Source organism: Ursus maritimus, unplaced genomic scaffold (genome assembly GCF_017311325.1).
Source record: "Ursus maritimus isolate PB19 unplaced genomic scaffold, ASM1731132v1 scaffold_18, whole genome shotgun sequence".
Classification (NCBI taxonomy): domain Eukaryota; kingdom Metazoa; phylum Chordata; class Mammalia; order Carnivora; family Ursidae; genus Ursus; species Ursus maritimus.
In genome coordinates this window covers 4,511,925-4,536,105 of record NW_024424230.1, presented here as the reverse complement: position 1 = coordinate 4,536,105, position 24,181 = coordinate 4,511,925, and the positions used below count along the sequence as shown (strand labels likewise).

Genomic DNA, 24,181 nt, shown 5'->3' with positions numbered 1-24,181 from the left:
CTCAACCACAGCCCATCTGCGCTCCCATCAGTCTGTCCTGACAGCCGTTTGACTGCAGAGCCCCAGCCCCCGAAGACTCACAACGGATGGCCCTCCTGACAGAGAATCAGACCACACCAGCAGTGCACGGTGAGTGTGAGCTCCTGTTTTGGAACCGTGTTCACACAAGCACTAGCTTCTTACGCGGGGTCACGATATAAGTTGAGGAGTGCCGCCTTCCTTATTTCGGGGGATCTAACCCAGGGAAGAAGGAAAAAAGAATAAATGCTGCCCAAAGGGTCATGAAAGCTGCAGGTTCGGCTCCTGGGAATAAAGTACCAGGAGGTACCAGGGCTCCAGCCAGTTTGGGGAGGGGCACTTGCAGGTGGGGGGAGGCCATCCCCCCACAGGTGTGCTGGGGTAGGAGCCACTGGTGATCAGAAATACTAGCTTATCCTTTGGCTTCTGGAACCAGGCTGGCAAGCAGATTGGGCTTGTTGCTTTAGACACAAATGTGCCTCAAACTGTTACTGACGGTGTTGTCTGCTCCCCTCCCCACGGCTTAGCAGGCCCCCTACTGACACCTCATCCAGCTCCACAGCTCTTAGGTCACCACAAGTTTTTGGAAACTTTCATTTGGGTTAAGATGCAGTCAAATCCGTTTGAAGACATAAATCTCCTGTTTGATTGGCAGCCCCATCCTCCCACAGTGCAGGCTAGCATCACGGCCTGAGGAGGGTGCAGGGGGTGTGCGTGCGTGTGTGTGTGTGTGTGTGTGTGTGTGTGTGTGTTTATTGGGGAGGGGTGGTGAGGAAAGTGGGGGGCAGGTTCTGCCCTTCCCCCACCTCTACCCTTCCTGGCTTACCCTCTGAGAGGGGGTCAAGGACAAAGAGGCATAGAGACAAAGCCCATGCCTCATGCCTGCCCACCTTGGCTGGTTAGAATGGCAGCTGCAGCCCCTCCTGGGGGGCTAATGTGCAGGCTACTGGCCAGCAACCCTGTGTGTCTAGCAGAGCCTGCTGAGACCCTGCCTCCATATAAGGTCGCCCCTTTGATGCCTGGTGTGACAGGTCCAGGGAAACCTGCAGCTTTCTCCAGCCCCGCCATCCCTGCCTTTAGGAACTGGGGCCTCAGGCCAGCATATGATATTACATAGATTATATATGAAGTATATTGCATATAATCTAATACACAAACATACAGCTTTATATGGTTATATAACTATATCATAGATACTTGCCTCTTCACTCCTGTACCTTTGAGAATCTTTCCTCTTCACCAGAAATGTGTTTCTCTACGTGGCATCGGTAAAATCCGGCCCTGATGCCTCCCCCTTTTCCTCCTGCGTGTACTCTCACTTCCGTGGAATGTGATGCACTGTCCCTCCCAGGCCGTCAGCTCCTCGAGGGCTGATGCTGCTCATGCGCGATCGTTTTTGCCCCCAGCACCTGAGGAAATACTAGAAGAACTTCAGAAATCTTGTAACGAATTGCCTTTAGATATGTCGTTTCCTATTTGTGTTCATTCCACTGGCTACGCAAACTACCAGACACTCTCCTCCCATTGTTAGCTTTGCAGCCAGCACAGGCCCAGCCACAGAACGAAGGAACATGGAAAGGGACCATAATGTGGCCTAGGTGACAGGAGCTAGAGGTGTGTCAGATGAAGGAACTGCAGGGCCATCCCAGTCCTACAGTCACTTCTCTGTGTTGCCTGTGCCCTGTGTTCGTATCTTTCTTATTAATCAAGATTGCAGATAAGATGTTAGATGTAAATATGTCGGCATGCACATGCACAAGGCCGTGCCAATAAAATAGTTATTGATGGCCAGATACAAAGAGCTTAGGGAGGCATTCAAATATCTGGATGAAAGCGCCTTAAATGTCATCCACCCTTGGGCCTGCCTGGGACCAGTTTGGACCGAGGGGACGTGCTGCTTGAGGTGGCAGCCATACCCGGGAGAATGGCTCCGGTTTTGAAAAATGGGAGTGTGGATGCGAAAGCAGATTCAGAGACTGGGAAATCTGAGCGTGGTCTAGGGAAATGGCGTTTACACGTGACTTTACAGGACACACCATGTCTATGTGAGCTGAGGGGCATTCCCGCTGTACCGCTCTATCCCAGGTGGCCGAGAGGCTGGATGCACAAAACTCAGATGTGTAGACTTACTGTGGGTCCAGACAGAAGAGCCCAGAAAATGCCTTTCGGTTACTGCTCATGAACGATGTCAGCCTAGGGAATGGTCATCGAAGCGCTAGCACACCCTTCACGATGGCCATTTCCTAAACCTCAGTGTTTGCTCTTCTTCAGTCAGATGCGGTTGGAGACTCCCCAACGGAATATAATGACTGACTCTGACTTTCAGTCTGAAGATGCCAGTGTGCGGGTGGAGCTCTTTGCCACGGGGTTTGGGGAGCTCAGACCACCAGTCTGCCAGAAAAGCAATTGCGGGGACATATTTGCCTCTCTATTCAGGAACATCATTTATGATTTTCAAATTGACATCAAGTGGCTCCTAATAAAGTGTTTACAAAGTAGTTGATTTACTCAAGTAGCCATGTGCTTTTAAAATCTGGAAAGCACAGGTGACAGGTGACTTTTACCTGCCTGGATGGAGTGGGGTGAAGTGAGCCAATAAAATAGAAACGTTTGTCTACAAGCAAACCCATATCCTTCCCTGTTCTGCCATCCAGATGTGCTGACCCCCCGCTCCCCTGAGAGCTGAGGTTCTCTGCTCTGCAGGGTGTGAACAGACTCTCCTGTGAGGCATGCACAGCTGAGAGCCGGATACACACCAGAGAGAGGATGAAAGGCCAAGACCATAGACTAGCTGCTCAATTACTATTTATTGAATTAATTGTTATTTATTGATGAATTAGTTATAACTTAATCAGATAAGAAGACTGGTGATTCCTCTTAGGTGTCCACTTGGCTAGGCCATAGTCTCCAGTTACTTAATCAAACACTGTGTTGCTGTGAAGGTATTTTGTAGATGTGGTTAACCCTACAATCAGTTGACTTTCAGCACAGCAGATTAGCCTTGATAAAGTCCATGGGCCTCACCCAATCAGTTGGAGGCCTTAAGAGCAAGACTGAGGTTTCCCAGAAACAGAAATCCTGCCTGAAGATGGTAACATCAACCCTGCCTGCATTTGCAGCCTGCCAGCCTGCCCCATGGATTTCAGACCCTCCAGCCCCACAATCACGTAGGCCAATTCCTTAGAATAAATCTCTGAATATATATGTTAATCCCATTGGTTCTGGTTCTCTGGAGAACCCCAACGGGCACAGAGATCCTCAGCCCTGCTCCTCCACATTGCTTCTACAACTAAGTCCCTCAGGCAAGAGATTGAAAAATACTTTTCTGGAGAAGCTGACCAGCTCAAGAGGGAATTACACTAGCATCACAGGTTCCCCCATTATAGAGCTCAGCAGGTCTCCCCACAATGAACCCTACATCCATAGAACCCACCCAGATCCTCAGAACTTACCATTAGCTTCTCAATCCGCAATCCTTAAATCTGAGGGTCCCCAGACATCTTCCCTCAGACACGAAAGAGAGACCCACACAAGAGACAACCAGGTGGAAGGAACAGAGACTCTGAGGAAGAAGAAAACTTCAGAGGAACTCTTGTTGGTATCCTCAGGGAGATGATTGAACAAGATACTATTTTTCAAAAAAGGAAAACTCAGAGAATAACAACAACAAAAGAACTCTTGGATATTAAAATATGACAGCAAGATGGAAAACTCAGTAGAAGTATTAGGAGGTAAAAGTCAGGAAATCTCCAGGAAATAGAGAAAAATGAAAAATATGGGAAAAAGGAGAGAAAAGGTAAGAAAAGAGTAAATAAGTTCAGGAGATCTAGTAACTGAAAAGAAAATGCAAAGAATATGTGTAAGAGAGGAAATCATCAAAGAAATAATTCAAGAAAATTTCTGGAAGTACAAGACATGAGTTTCCTGACTAGAAGAATGCACCGAGCACCCAACATGATGATTGAAATTTTGCAACATTGGAAGGAAAAAAAAAAATCCTACAAATGTCCAGAGAGAAAAAATAGGTGGCATACACACAAGCAGGAATCAGAAAAGCATCACAGTTCAGTGGTGGAAGCTGGAAGGCAATGAATTCAATTCTCCAGTATTCTGAAGGAAAATTAAATTTCCAGTTTAGAAGTCTATGTCCAGTCAAATTGTCAACCATGCGTCAGAGAGATCAGATATTTTAGACATGCAAGGTGTAAAATAACTTAATTCCCATGTTCCCCTTCTTGGAAAGCTACTAGAAAATGTGCCTCCCCCAAATGAGAAAGTGGAAGATAGGGGACACAGGTAGTAAGAGACCCAGGACAGAAAGGTGATGAAGAAAGTCTGCAGCGTGCCAGCAAAGGGTGGTCCCAGGTGTGTTCACCTGGCCCTCAGGCACCCATCAGACCTGGCAGAGTAAAGGGGTCTCAGACATGCTCAGAAAATGAAGTAAGTGCTTCCACATGTGTCTAGAGGAGATTTGGACAGATGCAGAACAGTTTGAGGCTGAATTCATTACAAAAACATGAAAGCCAAATAAGTTAAAAAAAAAAAAGATGATTATAAAGTTCAAGGAAAACAGAACTTTGGACAGCAAATTGCTCATGGCTCATTGATGAGTAAATATTCTTTAGTCGTAATAATGTGAATATTACACACTGACCTAAACAATATCACGCTAGGTCGGTATTGGGGAGGGAGGTCCCTGGTCAAGTGCACTGTTAAATCCCAGGCTAGCATGCACTCGCCTCTAGATCACTGTGGGGCTCTAGCCCCACTGGGAGACAATGAGGGACAGATCCCAACACCCTGAGAACACAAAGGAAAGAAAAATGCTTCAAGTCTCTAACATACACCATATTCTCTGTTAGACTTGGAAAACATTTGCACAGTTCCAGATCTCTGGGCATATTCTCAAGAAACATTGCTGCTTATATCTATTATAAGAGTTCCCAGGGAGAGCGTGGTTGAGTACTTAGGATTCCAATTTATATATTATGGCCTCATGTTTCCCAACTTGAAATACCACAGTTAATGTGTCAACATTAAAAATGCAGCACTCAAGGTATCTGCTAATGTTTAATTTAATCTTGCATTTCTCTGGCACCTGGAGAAATTAAGAACCTGGGGAAAATAATGATTAGCAAGCATTTGTGACTTAGATCACCCTGCAATTGCAAAAAGCACTTTTAAGTGCTTTTAGGGTATTTATTTCTCAGCACCTCTCCGTGAGAAGGTGGCTCTGCTTCAGACAAGTTAAGCTAAGTGATTCCCACAAATCACAAGGAATATGTGAGGGAGAGTGGAATTCTCGCGACCTTCCATCCCGTTCGTCTGTGTGTGTAAAATTTAGGGGGCACTTTCTCAGCACAAAGCTGAGTTGTAACCCGGTATCAAGTGGTCACACCACCCAGTATCAACTGTCCACACCATTAGCAACAGAAGAAGGAAGCCCTTCACTCTGGTAGACTTTCACAGGTAGAATGTGCAAATCTCTTGTATTATTTTCCCCTGACATGGTAAATCCCATCTTCCTCATACTTTACATCTCATTCCGTAACATTAGAACAGTATTGTTCAGAAGGTCGTATTCTTTCAAATGATGCAGAGTGTCCTGCGCTGGAGCTCTGACGCTGTGTCCTCAGCTGTGAGGAGTCGCTGCTGGTCTGAGGGATGCCCTGGCAGGTCCCCAAAAGAGCACAACATAAGCAACAGTGTTTCTCAGTCTCTTCTATTTTAAAAAGGGGAGGTAATGCTTAATATAAAAGGAATGCATTGCTAATTGTGGAATTTAATGTCTACACACGGGTGGGGAAAGGCAGAAAGAAGGATCCTGTTCTTGAATCTCCCAGCTCAGCCCTGGGAGGTGGCCCTGGAGAGGACATGGGCTCCTGCAGGCCAGACCCCCTGAGTGTCCTACGAGGACTTGTCTGCTGGGGCTGGGACCACCCCTCTCTCAGGTCCCCCGGTGATGCCATGGGGCTGGTGCAGGGACCACGGCGCTCACTGGGCAGGCAGTATCTTTCTCAGTAACCTCAGGCAGTTGTAGAAGCATCGGAGGCTGGCTTCTGTCCTTACTGCTGCTATTATCAAGCTCAGGGTTTGAACCACAGTGTGTGTGGCATTTCCCACCCCCACCCCCATATTTCTGTTCACTGTATTTAAAGTGATTAAGCAGAATCATTTGAAAGTGGGGGGAAAAAAGCTTTTAAAGTTAAAAAAGAGAGACTATGAACCACTTTGGATTTTGTTTTTAAAGAAAATTCCTAGGCTTTAAAACTGTCACCTTTACGACAGAATAGTGTCCACATGCAGTCCCGTTGAGAATTTCCAGCTACCCAAGCAATGTGTTCTATTTTTTTTTTTTTTGCTTCCTAATCTTAAAATTCACATTTCCTAAACAACCAGTGGGCTTATCTTGTGTTTCCAGCCACAGAGTTATGTAAAGTCTATTATTTTTCAAGGGAAGAGCAGAGAACTATTAAAGAAGCCAGCCTAGAAGGGGGAAAAGCCATTAGATGCAGCAATGATTTGAAGTTCTAGCACATTTCTGTGCTTAAAATAATCCAGTTCCAGATTGCCCCACTTGCCATGGAACCACCTCCTTACTCCCTTTCCACAGCTGTATTTGGGGAACAGAATCAGAAGAAACGGGGCTCCTCGGTGACCAGCCCTTCTCCTCCTTTTCCTCTGTAAGCTCTGGAGCTTTCTCATGCAATCAAAAAACATAAAAATGAGGTGGAAGTTGATAATAGAGAAATGGAGATAAAAAAACAAAGAAGGGGGAGAGAGGGATGTGGGCACTGTCAGACAATGCAGCCATCCTTCTGTAAGGGGAAAGTCAATGGGCAAGAGACGCTTTTTATCAGACTTAGTCAATCAACTCCTGAGCAGTCATCTAGCCACTAGGTGTAGTACCTGTATTGAATTTGGGGGTGGGAGGGACAGAAATTAGAAGCAGCAACACAGAACTTGCTTCCAGGGTCTCATGGTGCGCAGGGAGGGGTGAGAGACAGAATGCTGGCCCCACAGTCCAAAGTCCCAGAAACTATGATACGTTACCTTATATGGCGTACTTTGCAGATGTGATTGAGTTAAGAATCTTAGGTGGGGACATTATCTTGGAATATTTGGGTGGGTCCCCATGCAAGGGCCCTTCTAAGGGGAAGAGGGAGGCAGGAGAGTGAGAGGGAGGATGGGGCAGAAGGGAAAGAAAGATTTGAAGATGGAATGTTTCTGGCTTAAGAAAGAGGAAGGAGCCATGAGCCAAGGAATTGAGTGGCCTCTAGATGCTGGAGAAAGCAAGGAAACGGATTCTTCCCTAGAGCCTCTGGCAGGAACACGATCCTGCTGGCACCTTGACTAGACCCATATCAGACTTCTCCACAACTGTAAGACAATAAATCTGAGTTGTCTTAAGTGTGTATGTGTGTGGTAAGCCATTAAGTGTGTGGTTATGTGCTGTAGCAGCAGTAGGAAATTATACAGAAAGAAGAAATCAGAAAATGTGAAACAGTCTGAGTCTCCCCCACCCAGCCCCCAACCAGGGCACCAGTCTGAGACCCTCATACCCAGCCCCTGACCAGGGCACCAGCCTGAGTCCTCCATACCCACACCCTGATTAGGGCCTGGGCACAATAATCTCTCCTTACCTGTAGCAGGAGTCACTGACCTGGTTCCTCTTTGCAGTGTGAACAGCCCCACCCAAGGGTTTTCTTTACCCCCGAGACATGTGGTTGGCCCCTTCACTTCCATTGTTGACCACAAATCTTTAGGGACTCAAAAGGCCTTATGCTAGTCTGGATAGATTGAATATTGTGGAAATCCTAGTACAGTTTTTTCAGTCCTTCCCCGCTCTGTAGAAATGGGATGTGAGAAACAGCTCCTCCGGTGGAGAACCCACTTAGAATTCTCTGTTGTGGGGGGGAAGGGGATGCCTTGGTGGCTCAGTCAGTTAAGCGTCCAACTCTTGGTTTTGGGTCAGGTCATGATCTCATGGGTGGTAAGATTGGGCCCTGCATCAGGCTTCCCACTCATCAGGGAGTCTGCTTGAGAGTCTCTCTCTCCCTCTGCCTCTCCCCCCCACCACCTCTCTAAAATAAATATTTTTTTAAAAAAAAAGAATTCTCTGTTGGGCTAGTCAAATAGGGTGTATACTGCACCCACATAGAGGTAACTAATCAGGTACAGAAAGATTTACGTACAAGAGACACTTTACGATAATACTATGAACACTACATGTGGACAAGCCCTATATTTGGAACAGAAAAAGTTGATTTAAAGCCATTCACTGAATGAGCCAAAAATAATTGCCCAAGAGGCTTGGGATAAAGCCAATGAAAGCACAGAGCAGAACCCACAAGAAACACATGAAGCCTAGACGTACGTTAGCTTCAAAATTTGTGGCTTACAGACCAATTGAAGTTGGTCCTCCTGTCCTGCACCCGATTTAGAAAGAAACCAAAAAGAAGGTGATATACAGTGCCCCAAATGTAGGTCAAGAGGAGTGAAGAACTCCCAGTGGCTCAGGGTATAACCTTGGTACAGCCGAATCTTTATGTGGCAAACACATACAGACTTATTTACTCTGGAAGCTGTGCTGCAGGTGTGGCCGCAAGAAAGGGGACCAGGTGGATTGAGAGCTCTGCCCACAGAGTGCTGTGCTGGGCGGTGGGGATAACAGATGCATGCGGGGTTCTGCACACTGATGAACCCCACCATGTGAGCAGGGGGTAGGAAGTGAAGTGGCTGCAAAGATAGAAGTAAGTAATTATAATCTCAAATATGGGAGAATGACTCGAGGCCCCAGGGAACATACTTGGTGAGCAATTAGTGGTCTTGTCTTACTCAGCAGATAACTAGGCTAGAGTGTGCAGGTTGACAAAACTTTGAAGGTAGGTTGGGGAAGAGAAGTGTTGGTTAAGCATAAGAGGAGATTTGGAAGGAGTGGTGAAGAATAGGGATGAAACCACTGCTATAGGGAAGAGAATCTTGGAGAAAGAACAGAAGTGTTTTAAAGGGAATTTTAGGAATTCATGTGATTTGCAGTATAACATCCTTCTCCGGTGTTCAGTAAAATGATGATTATTCATCCATGCTTCTGGAATTTGTGGGAGAATTTTGGGTGCAAGGATGTGCAAGTGTACCACTTAATGTTCAGTTCGGGCTGCACACAGTGGAAATATCCAAAATAATAATAGGTCCATGATGATAAGATCCAGGGACCTTGAAGTTTTCGGCTTCGCTAACCAAGCGGTGGCTTTCATATTCAAGAACACCTTATTATCCAAAATAGCTGCTGGAGCTCCAGTCATCACATAAGCTTTCCAGGCAGCTGGAACTAGGAAGGCAAGAAGGGCCAAAAAAGTGCACCACTCTTTTAATAAAATCAGGAATCTATAATTAAGGAAGAAGAGAATGGCCATTGCAGACCAGCTGAGCGATCTCTGATGGAGAAGAGTGAAAGCAAACATCACTGTGAGTTACTAACCTAACAAAACTGCAGTGAGGAGATACAGAAAGTTCTATGAGCCATAGAGGCAAGTGGGGTGGATGCTGGCTGGGCAAGTGCTGAGGGGTTCCCAAGGATCTCCCATTGGAATTGAGTCTTCAAGCATGAGCAAAAGTCTGCAGATGAAAGGGGGATCATTGCAGCAGAGAAAAACAGGGCAACCACACTGTTCAGAGTCACACCCCGCAGGCTCTAATTCCTCCTGGGCACATTTCTAGAAGGGGAGACCCATCCCCACAGCCCGCACCAAGGCTGTCAGAAGTGACCAGCAGGCTTCTCCGCCCAGCTTTGCAGGATCCAGAGCCCTCGCTGCCTGCCCCGCATCTTCTCCCCACCTCCATCACTGCTGCCGCTCTTCTTCTGAAAAGGGGATAACTCCCATTTTTCACTCATAACCACATCTGGAAAGTCTGTGTCCAAGTGATCAAGGAGTCAAACCAGCCTTCTCAGTGGAGGCCATGGACCGTGGCTACCAAAGGACTCTCACGTCCAAAAATTAGGCTCTGTGTGTATGAAATAAATCTTTGTTTTTGAGTTTTGGGGTTGTATTTTCTGTTTTGTTTGGCACGAGGCACAGCAGCAGTATGTCTGCACTCTGATTCAGACGTAGTCCAGTGTCCCAAGCCCAGCTGGAAGGCAACTGTCTCCAGGAGAAGCCCATCCAGGGAACTGAGAAGCTTGTCTACCCTGAGTTGCGTGATGGAAAAATACTGCATCTCTGCTTTCTGGTCTGCAATTCTTTTATTGTAGTAAAATACACAAGACATAAAATTTACCCTTTGAGCCACTTAGAGTGTACAATTCATTGGCATTCAGTATACTCACAATGTTGTGCCTCACCGCTGCCTCGTTCCAGAACTTTTTCATCGCCCCCAAGTAAAACTCCTACCCATTCAGCAGTCACTCCTCCTCTCCCTCTCCCCCCCACCCACTGATGTGCTTGCTGTCCCCCTGGATTTGCCAGCCCTGGACATGACCTGTAAGAGGCATCTTTACAACATGCAACCTTTGGTATCTAGCTGCTTTCATTAGCACGTTTTCAAGGTTCACCCACGTGGTAGCGTGTGCCAGTGCCTCATTTCCTCTGATGGCTGAGTGACTCTGCATTGTGTGGAGAGCCCACACTGTGTTTATCTGTTCACCTGCTGATGGACATTTTGGTTGGTTCTCCTCATGGCAGTTGTGAATCTCGCTGCTGTAAACATCCGTGGCCAAGCATTTGTTTGAACACCTGTTTCCAGTTCTTTTCAGTATGTAACCGGAATGGACTTGCCGGGGCATCTGGTCACTCTGTCTCACGTATTGAGAAGCCGCCAAACCGTTTTCCACAGCAGCTGCTCGTCTGCACGCCCCCCAGCGGCGTGTGAGCCGGGCCAGGGCTTCCACATCCCCGCCAACACTGGTCAGTTTCCGTTGTGCTTTACGACGCACATCCTAGTGGCTGTAGAGTGGTGTCTCACCGCATGGCTTTTGTATTTTAAGGAGGCTTCATGCCCAACATGGGGCTCAAACTCACATCCCTGAGACTGAGTCGCGTTCTCCACTGGCTGAACCAGCTGGGCGTCCCGCATCGTGATTTTGACGCGCATTTGCTCATGGCCAGGGATGGTCAACATCTCCTCAGCTGTTTGGCCGTTTGTATCAGCAATTTTTAAAAGTTGCTGTGTCATCACTTTCAAGTCAACTGGAGGAGAATTAATTTAATTTGTGCCACTTTCTCTTTTCTCTGTTTTTTTTTAAACGATAGGAAGTTAAGTTCTCTCATGTTGAGGACTTTTTCTCACATCAAATACATACTTATTGTAACCATGAAGGAATGGTCAGAGAATGACCTCCACTGAGAAATAGTCAATTTTGCAGTAACTCAGGACACTTTATGACACAAACAACTACGCCTTTTCTCAATTTCCAGAAAATGAGTGGAAAGACTTGCTTCTATCTGCATGTTTTCCAGCCTTGTTCTGTTTAGTACCTTCCCCTCCAAGATAGCAATCAGGAGACCCATAAACCTATAATTAGCATGCATGGAAGTTGTCACTCTCATTCTAGAAATGCCACCATCATTTTCCCTCCGGTGGCTTCATGCCATCCATGCATGTTGTCTGTTTTCCAAGGCAGGCAATAAATACACAATTTTATCTTAAATAAAAATTGAGCAAATCAAGAAGATAAATAGACTGCTTAGGTTTACAACACACAGACATCTACTCATGCTGAAGAGTGAGAGCGAAAAATGAAACCAAGCAATGGAGAGATTGCAGACAGCACCTGATCCCCAATGTACCAACCCTCATCACTGTGCACGTGAGTGTGTTATAAACAGGACAATCTCTTTTGCTATCTAAGACCACTTCGTTTTTCTTTGAAAAGTATGGAAGGGATATCAGTGAGAAGAACGTTCTTGCACCGTGAAGACCAAGAACTTTCTATTGGGATCAAATACTGTCTGCATCACTCCTGCAAAGAACCTAGCACAGCCTTGAGAAGGCCAGGCTGCGACCAGACCACGTGCCGGGGCTCAGGGCCACGCTCAGGCCAGGTGCCAGACCTCAAGGGAAGGAACCAACTTGGAAGTGGGTCTTCCTGCCTCATAGAAGGAGGGCAGTGCCTGCTGTGGCCTTTCCAGACCCTAATGCACAGAGTCTGCGAGCATAGAAAAACGTCTGGTTTTCATGCCACTAAGTTCAAGGAATTTTTTTACACAGCAGTAGCAACTATGCGGGAGAGGCTCCACACTCCACAGAACTCTGCTCGGATTGCTCTGAAGCAAACTGTTCCGAAGGGCGAGCCATCAGGAGGAGCTTCAGCCTGTTCTCATCCAGGGGATTCTGGCTTCAGGGAGTTTTCCAAGTAGGAATGCTAGAAAGGCAAATAAGGCAGTGCGGAGTTGTAGCACATGGATTGATGATCTAACACTGATTCCACCCAAATCATTGATGGCGGCTGCCTCTCCTTTTCTTGCTTAGTGGTCACAGCCTCTTCCGGAAAGTGGTTAGCATGGATTGGCCTCTGGTGAGCCGCTGCGAGACTCCCAGTTTCCAGTGGCCTCCACCAAAAAACCCATGACACATCCCCAGTCTCCCACGAAAATCCTGATGAGCATGAACCCCGGCGCTGCCATCCTCCTTAGCTGAGCTAAACAGACACAACCCACACTTGCCTCGAGTTGCTTCCAGGTAGTCGGCAGCCATTCGAATATTTATTACCCAGACAGAAGACTGGAATTCTCATTTTAATAACAGGGTGAAGCTTGGCTCTTCTCCCCAGAAAGTCTGGTCGACTTGAACTTCCTGGTTTAAGTCCTTTAAATTTCAGTATCTACGGTAAATGCCCCCCCCCCCTCTCTCTCTTTGCACAGTAGAGTTCTTCGTGAAATCTTCTTGCAATTCATTTTTCACATTCAAAATTAAACTTAAATTCCTATTATTTTCTGGAACAAAACCACTCCCTCAGAATGTGTTCATTCCTCATTGCCTGCCATTTTCCACATTATTCCTAATTTATTATTTTAATCCCACCTTGTTTTTAAGTTTCCCCAAATTTGTCCTTTTTAACAAATTGTCCCATTTTTTTGCAGGAATCCCATTCCCTTCTTGCTGGATACACCCTGTAGTAATTATTTCAGAAAGGGCTTAGCCTGGCAAATGTCTTAGACTGAAAGTGTTATTTCACCATCATTCTTGACTGATAAGGTAGCTGAGGACAGAACTCCAAGCTGATAATTATTTTCTCTCAACATTATTTACTGGCAATTAGTATTACTGATGAGAAATTTGTTTTTAGTTGAATTGTCATCCCTTTGTAAGGGATATTTTTAATATTCCTCCATTTCATTATGGTGAATCTAAAAGTGGAGTTGTTCTCATTTTTCCTGCTGGGACGTTGTGTGCTTCTTCACCCTGAAGACTTGTCTTCCTTAAACTCTGAACACTTCAGCCTTCATTTCTTCATTTCTTTCCGCACTCTTTGAGCTCCCCCCTTCTGAAGGAGCCCGTCGACATATCCCGTAGGCGTGCGTTGAAGGTCTTCATTTGGTCGACACGTTGCTGTGTTTCTCTACCATGTTTTCCCTCTTTGGCCGTCTGTGCGGAAAGGGGGCTTCTGCACCACGTTCTTCCATTCTTCGGCGCTCTCTCCAGTGGCTTCTAGCTGCCATGCTGCTGTCTACTGCGTTTTCTTTAGAATACCCATACTTCCTATCCTAGACTCCTACTTATTCCCTCCTGGGTCTTGCTGTGTTTGCTCGTTGCCTCCTCAGCTTTGAGATTCTGAGCACACGGCACATCGACGTCTCTTCCAGACTGCTCTCTCCCAGTGCTTCCGGGGAGGTTCTCTGTCCTCGCCCCTGCGCCTGCTTGCTCTCACACAGCACCTTGTTTCTTTGTGGGATGCACACGACTTGGCCGTGACGTCAATGTCAGTATGAGCGGTTTCCACACACAGTCCCTGATCCTGCCCTGGGATGTGGGGACATCCTGCAGGGCTCCCTGGGTTTCACCATTGCTGGACCAGGTTCACTGGTGAATTTCTCAGCTCAGGGTTTCCACACCTCACAGGTGGTGTGATTCAGACCCTGCACCTGCCAAGTGTCCCAGACCTCTCTGCTGGCTCTGTTTCCACTTATGACCCAGAGGGAGAGGCATGCTTCTGAGCGATATCCCCAGGCAGATGGGCAGAATTTTCTTAAACCTGCTCACAGATGGGACAGCCTTCCCTGGCTCCCCCTGAATGTCAAATTCCAACTCTGCGCTGAGTGTGGGGGACAGGACAGCGGTGAGAGGGCGCCTATGGCCTCATCTCCTTCCTTCCTGCAGGTGAGCCAGAGTTCTGAGAGCCTGTCAGCCTACTGAATTTCCATTCTGGTTCTCAGCTGTGGCTTTGAGTTCCCTTCTCCTTGGCCCTGGAGAATTTTCAGCCTGGATCTGCATTTCTAAATGTGTTGTTATTTTATCAAGCATTTTTCTGTGTTTGGAGCAGTGTCATCCCGTGACTTGGTGGTCAGGAGGGCGGGGGGGGTCTCCCATATCAGCTCCACCCACCATGTCGTGTTGACCAGAAGTCTGAGGTCACAGGGCAGAGGTGAAATTTTCAACTGATAAAAAAGCCAAGTCCAGCTCGAAAAACAAAACCCAAAGATGCTGTCCAAGGGCTAGCAGTGCACTCGTCAAGGCTCTAAGCTTCAGTGCTCTGCTGGGTGGGGAGGAGGGGCAGCCTCTGTGCCTCCTGTGGATCTCAGGATCCAGCACTGTGCCAGGCCCCACCTGGGCGCTCAAGCAACAGGCAGCTGCTCCTCGCATATGCCGCACAGACGTCTCCTGCAGTTCTCATGGTTTCTGGTAGGAGGTGTGTCTCTAACCCCCACTTGAAAATGCATACATAGCCTTGCACCAGTGACATTAAGTTGCTTGCCCAGGGTCACTCACTGGAAAATGGCAAAGCTGGGAATTCTGTGTGAGGTCCACCTGAGTCCAAAGTCCCTGTTCTTGGCCACTAGGGCACTCTGGAAACTCCCGAATGTTTGCTGAACAAAGGAGTATGGAAGTGGAAGGAGAATTATTCTGCATGGCCTCAGGGGTAAAATAAGATTCACGGGTAGAAGCTAAAGGGAAACTGATTTTGACTCATCTGAGATTTTTTTTGGGGGGGGCTGCAAAATGATGATTTATTAAAGCACGGAAACAGCACCCGTGGGCAGAAAGAGCTGCTGCGCCGGGGTTGTGAGGGGTGGCTGATTATATACTATGGGGTTGGGGGAGGTAAGGAAAAAGGAATGTTTCGAAAGAACTTTCATATGTTAAAAAAGACTCACAGGATACCGGCTGAGAAATTTTATACAACTTAGAACATGCTACGAGGCCACTCTGCACGGGATTGAGTTCCCGGGTTCTAGAAAAGCTCAGGTATTGACAGAGCTAGCAGGCAGGAAACCTGCCAGAGGGAATTCCAGCAATTAGCTGATTTGAGCGATTAGACAGATGGCTTTAGGTCCTTTCGGACCCCTGGATTCTGGGACGCTGGGACTCCAGTAAAAGCTACTTTCACATCTATTCAGAGCCTGCTATTCACTAGACTATAATGCATCGTTTGATCTCATTGATGACCCAAATAGCTTAGAGGGCTCTCCGCTGGTGGCCCATCCCTGTGCTGAGTATCCGGTTCCCAGAGCGTACCCTGGGTGTGTCTTCTCTCCACCACTGCACTGCAGGGCAGCCCCCCCAAGCCAGGATAAAGGAGCTCTCTGGCGGGTGGGCCCCCAGCCTGCCCCCCCACACACTGTTGACAGTCACATGGCCTCTCGCTACGGAGCAGAGGGGAGCAGAACTGAGAAGGGGAGAAAGGAGAAGAAAGGAGAGAGGTGTTGGGTACGGGGGGCGGGGAGTGCAGAAGGAGGGAGAGACAGAGTCTTTTGAAATGTTTTCCAGCAATTGATTTTGATTATCTTCCGCCTTCACTACTGCAGAAGGGAGCTCATTATGCACGTGCTGACTCAGGGGCTCAGGCCACAGGATGGATGCCCACTCCTTCCCCAATCCAAGGAGACTGATTAGCTCCCTGCTCTGGGGTCCGCAAGGCAGGACATGAGTCGCCAGGATGAGTGGGGGCAAAGCCAAGAGTGTGAACGTCCTCAGGGCTCATCAGTGAGTAGGTTGCTACATCAGATCCAGCAGCCCCTTTCAGCCCTCCACAGATCTCTGTTCCCCGGGTCTGTGACATACAGGAGCCTAAGGCTGAGCCCCAGGGGACAGAGCCCTAGTGGGAACGACGAACCAGCCCCCCACTGCACCCATCATCCTGTGCTGGCTGGTGCCATCACGGCTCTCCATGCAGTGCCTTCACCCCAACAGCCCTGCCTTCCCAGAGGCCCCGGTCTCTGTCCACACCACACCCACCAAGGGGCCTTGATACTGGGAATGCACTTTTCCTGCCCTCTCTAGAATCCCCAGCTTCATAGCCCAAGACTTGGGCACCTTGCCCTGCCCCCAGAGGACAGTAGGTGAAGAACAAGCAAAAAGCTGTAACAGCCACTAACAGGTAACAAACAGCACCAAAAAGGCATCTTTTGCTGGTTATCTGTAAAGGGAGAGAGAAGATGTCGAATGACTAATAAAGATCTGTTGCTATTGTTGTTCTCACTATCATCCCATCGCCCTGGCAGAGCTGGAAAGCACCTGCATTCATCCTACAAGCCTTTGGGGAAGGCTCAGAAGCTGCTGGAGATCCCGCAGCAGCCCTGCAGCCGCCCAGCCTCCCAGCACAGCCCAGTATTCAAACAGGAAGATGCACCTGCTGCGTGGGGAAGGTGGTAAATGATGCCGTGGTGTCTGTCTCAGGAAGGAGACCTGCACAGGAGCGAAGCTGCAAGGATTAGCATTTTCAAGAGGATATTGCTACTATCCGAATGTTTGTGTCCCCTCAAAATTCATAACTTGAAACCTGACCCAAGGCGATGGCATTAGGAGCTGGGGCTCCCCGTGAGTGCTGGTGTCCGGTTTGCACGTGCCCGCATAGGGCATCCCGGACGGTGTGGGGCCCCCGCTCGGGGGACCTGGCTGGGCGATCATCAGACAGACTCCCCTCAGACAGACACAGTAATATGAACTGCTCACAACACGCTCCGGGCACAGCCGTGCATGTGCGGGGGTGAGACTCATTTGTCAGCTGAGCCAGGCCTCCCCCAAAGCTCTGCAGACCGCCCGACAGCTGCGACTGAGGGAGACCATGCAGACGGGCTCATCTGCCCTCACGTGTTTTCTCAGTCGGGTCCTCATGGCCCCCAGCCTGGCTTCTATTTGACCCCGCCGCCTGGGCTCTACTTTCCCCTGATTTCTGCTGTTTGAGTTGGATGAGGACCAGACCCCAGAGTGTCTCTCCACTGTTGTCATTGGTGTCCAGCCACAGGACCACTCTAGATAAAACCTCTGGAGCCCAGAGCCAGGACGTGGAATGCTCCGGACACAAGAATCTGGGCTATGTCGGCCATGGGGCCAGAGCAGCTTTTCCTCCTGCCTTCCGTGTGGCAGCTGCATGGGCCAGACCTGACCCCCAGCACCAGGCAGCGGCCCGGCAACTAGAGGAAGGGGCCGGGCCCAGCTCCCCAGTTTCAGAGCTGGTATCAGTTGGGGGTTTATCTGACACACTGACCGGGTTGCCATGTTGTGTAGAGACAACACTCATCCATGTCGCCTGGAAACAAGCTGGAGCAGTTGTTCCTAAAGGCAAAGTCAGGTCCTAGGGATGCTGGCGGCTACCCCACTGTGGCCTCACATCGACACCATCTGTATGCACGGAGGCTCTGGTCTGGAAAACGCTGTTCCGTGAAGCCACTCGGCATCATTCAAGCCACCACCTCCATGCCAGGCTCTGTGAAGCCCTGCAGTGTAGATGGTGCAAGCCCTGGGGGCCCGGACTGTGTGGCAGGCTCTGTGCGAGCACCGGGGGGCAGGGGGGAATAGCATCTGATCCCAGGAGGGGAGGCTGAGGCTCGCGTGCAGGAGTGGTGATGGGATCTGAGTCCACCTGTCAGTGCAGCCTGGTGCTGTGCTGCCTTCAGGTCCCAGTGACGTCCGGGAACACGAGATTCAGTCAGTGTGGCTCAAGGTTAACCACAGTAGTGTGAGTCCTAGTCTGCGGCATGGGCCTCTCATGTGGACACCAGTGCATGGCCCAGCCCCCAAGTTGGCACGCCCGTTAAGTTTTCCGTGTACTGTAGGGTGAATCTTCTCTCAGAGCACTGGAGGAGCTGGGATTGAGCCTGTGAGGGCAGGGGGCCATCCAGGGGCCCAGCTACACATGTCATCCTCCTGCATTTCCCTTCTGACACAGACACAAGTGGCTCCTTGAGATTCTGCCGTGCTCTCCAGAGGCCCTGGTGGCTATAACCTCCCTCGGGTTCTCCTCTTGGCTTCATGCCGGTCCCACAGCTCATTCTCCCTTTGGAAAGCTCGCAGAGAAAGAACACATTCCCACACACTCAGGGTAGGGGCTGCAGACACCCATTTTTAAGTCAGTTCCAAGCATTAGCAGCTCAGAGGAGTTTTTCATCTTAAGTGACTTTATTTGGTCTCCAAGACAAAAATATTATTCACTTATTGCTTTAAGGGAAAAATGTCTCTTTTTAAATAGTTACTTAAGGTTAAAGACTTTCTGTTCATAATCTTGAGGTATTTTTTAAAAACACTGCCTTCCTTTCAACCTCACCAACAAGGCCTTGTCGAAAGGCTCTTGGTGATTTGTAATCTGCTAGTCTCACGAACTTTCCTTTTCACCTTCGTGAAATCTTTGCAGAAGAATGCAGTTTCTCAGAGCAACGTGGCTTTAGGTTAAAAGGACAAAACACAGAAAGTGAAAATCGAGGATTTCCTTCTGGGAGCTTGGGAGCTGAGCAGAGAGCCGACTTCTGTGGAAGGGCTGAAGCATGATGGTGATGATCGTAGCTAACGCTGGCTGCGTGCCTGTGCGCCCACAGCACTCGCGTGCATGCCCGCCAGCCTCACGGTCACACGCAGAGGGGGGCAGAGAAGTTCAGCATGCTCGCCTCTCCTTCGGACACCTCCCTGCACAAGCAGGTGACACAGGCCCCCCACGCTTTTCTGCCCCTTTCCCCCCACACTGCCCACCCTGGGCTTTGCGTCCTCCGACCGGTGGCGTTTGCTTATGTTCCCAGTCCCATCCTGGGCGCTGCGGCTCACATTCCCAGCAAACAAAATGCTCATCACTCAGGGCAGCTGATTTTAGTTCTGCTTGGGAGGTGAGCGAGCTTGTTAAATGCCTGCATCTGTTGGTTCATTTAGGCTGGCGTGGTGGCGGGCTGGCTGGTGACTTCCTCAGATGTCCACGTCCTAACTCCTGGAACCTGTGAACGCTTCCGCATATGACAGAAGGGACTTCGAAGATGGGAGCAGACTCAGGGCCGTGAGAGGAGAGATGACCCTGGGCCTGCGGCCCTACACAGCAGCAAACGTGTCTTTCCTTATAAGGTAGGCAGAGGGCGATCGGCCTGAGGAAGAGGAGGGGGTGTGACCAGGTGGACAGAGGTGAGAGTGGAGCGGCCACAGCCTAGGAATGTGGCGGCCACTACAAGCAGGAGGTGGTGAGGAAGGGGGTTTTCCCTCGGAACCAGCCCTGCCAACACCTTGACTCCAGCCCTGTGAGACTGGTGTCGGGCTTCTGGCCTCCAGAAATGTAAGGAGATCCATGTGTGTTGTTTAAAGCCACTCAGTTGGTGGTACTTGGTTCAGAGGCTGCAGGAGACCAAGCAGGCAGATTAGGGGATAGCGTAATCTCCCTGAAATGGGTGTTGGCTTCTCTGGAGGGCAGTGCTCGGGACTGGGAATTAATCCTCAGGTGGCGGAGGATGGGAGAGTGCAGGGTGTACTTGTGAGTGCAGGGCGTACCTCACCCACTCCAGCAGACCCGCCTCAGTTTACCAGCGTGAAGTTGGCCCCAGCCTCCAAAGAACATCAACACCGCTGTAAACTGATGAGCTTTCTTCCGTTGTTACGGCGTCCTACTCGAGTATTTTCTATGCTGGCCTTTGGCAACCAACTGGCTGATCTTCAGAATCACATGGGGAAGGTTTGTTTTTAAAAAGCAGATTGTGGAGGGATCTGCTTTGGAAGGTTTGGGGTGGGGCCTGCCCACGTGCTCTCCTGGGATGCCTCCTCTCCGCCAGCCCGTGGCAGCCCTGCGGGGCACACCTCCGCGGTTACTCACTTCCAGCCGCGCTGCTTCCTTCTGCTTTAAAGCGAACTGTGTATCTGCTGCTTTCCTAGATTGGATAAGATAATATAAGTATACCCGTTGTTTACTCCCAAATGCCCCGCATTTCTAACACTCACGAAATCTGTGTTGAATTGGGCTCAGCTCCAGAGACTTGATTTACTCCGGATACAGGATTTTGTGATCAGTTCCAGAGGCTGATAACAATCACAGCTGGGGAAGCCTTCATCAGACTCAACTTAAATTCCCTCTTCTCTGGGTTGAGTCTGGCTTGGTCACCTGACATGCGTTTATTGAGCACCTAGTATGTGCCAGGTACTGGGAATATAGAAGTAAACAGACATAGAACCCTGATCTTTGAATCTACATTTGGCCATGCCGTGCTGTCACCCACCAGTCTTTTTACAAGGCTCCCTCAGGGGTGGGAAACCCGAACCTACCCTCTTCTGTGGTCATTTCCAACACATCCCTGACCCTGACCCTCCTCTGCATTCCCTGCAAGCTGCCTTCTTCCCACGCGAACAGGCTGTACAGGGACGAAATAAAACTGCTCTGTGGGTGCTCATTGTACACCTGTCCAAACTGACAGTGGGGAGGGACCCTAATGCAAGCTACAGACTTTGATGATGGTGACATGAGTGTCGGTCCCTCCGTTGTAACAAGTGTACCGTCTGGGGCAAATAGTGGTGCAGGCTGTGCGTGTGTGGGGCAGGGAGTCTATGGAAACTCTGGACTGTGCTCAGCTTTGCTGTGAACGTAAAATCGCTCTAAAGAAGAGTCTTTTTTTTTTTTTTTTTTTAATGACATGGCTTGGTGCAGAGCTAGGATGATTCCATTCAACCCAGACTAGCTCTAAAAGCTCACACTAACTTCTTCTATAGACAGTGGGGATTTTAAAGCAGAAAAAGATGGAGGGATCATTGGTGGGTGTTAGGAAGATGGCTGCACGGGGCTTACTTGAGCCAGCATGGAATTGTGGGACCTATTAGGACTGTGTGGAAACAGCCCCTCTGGCCTCACGGCTCGCACATCATCCACCGAGCATCATGTGGGACCAGCAGAATTCCCTCACAGACCTGCGGGAAGCACCCGTCCACCTTCCCTTATCACTGAGTTTTGCTGTAACAGATTCCAGGCTCCCTCCTTCTGGGAGTGGAGGGCGCAGCTCACCAGTGCACCAGCTCCACCCAGGAGGCAGGGAATCTGCAGACAGGTCTTCAGGATAGAGCCCACGGCACCCACACGTGAAGGCTACTTTGCCATCCCTGATGAACAGCTGATACGCTCCAGCCGCGTTACAGCATGCATCCCGACAGGTTCTCCCAGCTCGGGGAGCCTCTCTCCTGGACGTGTTCTTGTCCACCCAACATCCGTCTGCACCACTTTTCATTTCCTGGTTTAGCTTTTCTTTCCCAACCAGTTTCTTTGTTTAGCCCCGGATGAGCCTTCTTTTATTGATTCCCGTGTATTTCTTGCAAGGAACCAGAAGGCTTACTGTCAATTTCAATTTCCAAAGCGGGTAGCAATTGAGAAAAGTGCTTTCTTCGGATCAATACTTCCTCCCGTCTTGACACTGAGCTATTAATAATTACTTGGCATATGATTTCAGTGGGAAAAAAATAGAAGCCAATAGAACTATAATACGTGGCTATAAAACTAGCTGCTTTTCTCTGAGAGAAAAGCCACAAGTGCTCAAAAGAAGCAGAGAGATACTCTAGCTCACTGCATTCCCATTATCCACTGAGCTTATTATCACGTCACTAGAAATTGGGTCCTTTCTGTGAGAATCCCTTCAATGGCTTATTCTACCAACAATGCATGAATACTCACTTTCTTCTCTGTGATTTCACATGGGGGATTTTTCTGGCCTTCAACAATTTACCCAGCATTATAAGCTATTTGTGACCATTAGTTGACGGTAGGGGTCCCCTCCTAGTCGACAAAAGGTTTTCAGGTGGTTCCACTCTTTTTTTTTTAAAGATTTTATTTACTTATCTATTTGAGGAGGGGAAGGGCAGAGGGAGAGGGAGAGAGAAGCTCAAGCAGACTCTGTGCTGAGCGTGGAGCCCAGGGCAGGGCTCGATCTCATGACCCGGAGATCAAGACCTGAGCCAAAATCAAGAGTCAGATGCTCATCCAACGAAGCCACGCAGGCGTCCCAGGTGGTTCCACTCTTTATGTGAAATTCCGTTCACCCGCCAGGGGCTGCCCTGCTCCCTCGGCAGCTGCCCCTCTCTTGGTCCCCTGTCCCCATCAGGATTCTCCCTAGAACTCCAGGCATTCCTCTCCCAGGCCTGCTTCCCTGCCTTTCTGCCCCAGCCCTCCATTTTTCACGCTGCCACCTCGTGAAAGTGAAGTAGAGTCCCCCAAGGTTTTAGAACAACGACTAAGGAGAATTACCAGGTAGCGAGCGAGATTTGTCAACAGTGCAAGATAACACAGCCGCCATAAGTCCAAGGGGAAGAGAGCACCCAAAAACCACTAAGATCGCCACTCCTCCCATCACAAAGCGGCTGGGCAGCAGGATGGCTTCTCACCCCAGTGGTTGGTGCCTGTCCCCCTGCTGGAGTTTGCCTTCCAAATATGCCCTGAGGATATTCGAGAACAGACTAGGTGGATATGGGCTCCCCCCAGTGGCCCCCTCAGCGCCTCCTCATCCTTTTCCCCCAGACATCGAGCTGGTACCAACGTACATGTGTGTGCACACACACTCCCATTTCAACCTTGACAAGGAGTAGCTGTCAAAGCCAAGTGGAGGAATGCTAACATTTTCCCAAGAACAATGCCTAGGAAGGCACAGGTCACAATGCCTAGGAAGCTGTGAGTGCATCATGGCACCATGGGCGCCTGCATCTGCTCAGCTCCACCACCACCTCGAACGTTTCCAGATTCTGCTTCCGTGGGCCTGCCAAGAACAAGAACTGGACCCGTTTCTGAGGCATCTCCCTCCTAAGGATGGCTGTCTTGACTTCACAAAGACCCCAGTAAAGCTTCAAAATGGTGCTTACAAAGGCCTAGGAGGCTGGGCCATCCTCTTCAGCTTGGGGGTGGGAGGAAGGGTTGGGGGGAAGTGGGGGAATGTGATTTGTCCTTTCAAATCCACACAAAAAGTCTGAGTTTTCAAAGGGAGCTCCCGTAATGGGTGGAGGGGTCAGGGAGGATTCCACGCCTGTTCCCTGACTCTTAACTGTGTCATTCCCAGCACCGAATGTTCTGCAAGTTTTGGCTGATGGGCCCCACCGGTGTGGCTATGCGGACTTGGCACCCCACTGTGAATGGTTCTCCCCCCCCAATTCCCAAACTAGCCAGTGTCATTTATACTCGCAACACCTCCATGGATGTCGTTTCCCAAAAATAATACCATCTTAATATTGTCTTCTCAAACTCTACGCAAGCTACTTCTTTTGTAAGAAACCACTATCATTCATAGATAGGGATAGATGATAGATGCATCGATTGATGGATAAATGAATAGCTAAGATATAGCTTCCTTCTCAAAACCAAACACGTTCTAGCTATTTCCTTACAGCGAGCACCTAAACCTTCTGGTTTTTTAGTTAAAGATGAACCTCCTGTTTTAATCTTCAGACTCAGCCGTTCAATCAAGCCACATTGACAACTTGGTCAGGGATTTAGGGCTGGATGTTCCAAGGAAAGCCCACATTAGACTTTATTATGAGCCCACATGGACCCTGGGAGGCAGCAGCAGGAACAGCTGTCTTCTGACGCCCTTGCTGATGGACCTGAAAATTAGTTGCACCATTGACCTCACGTAGAAAGTTCTTCACCCACCCTACCATGAACTTTCCAAGTGGCCATATGGTGCTTCCTGTCCTCTTGTGAGCCCCTCCCATTGTGGTTCCCCTGTGGGGAGGTTACAGTCCCAGGAAACTCTGGAGAACAGAGTTGCGAAGATGGATCCAAGAACAATGGTATGGCTGA

The 24,181-nt window shown here is 49.1% G+C and overlaps 1 protein-coding gene across 1 annotated transcript in view; it reads left to right on the top strand.

The window, feature by feature from the left end:
• The window catches only part of CUNH18orf63 (chromosome unknown C18orf63 homolog), an 82,957-nt gene that overhangs the window by 47,230 nt on the left and 11,546 nt on the right, over positions 1 to 24,181 (top strand). The window contains exon 14 of the mRNA XM_008685927.1: positions 59 to 129. Within this exon, the coding sequence (XP_008684149.1) occupies positions 59 to 129 (71 nt within the window). The remainder of the gene's footprint in view (positions 1 to 58; positions 130 to 24,181) is intronic.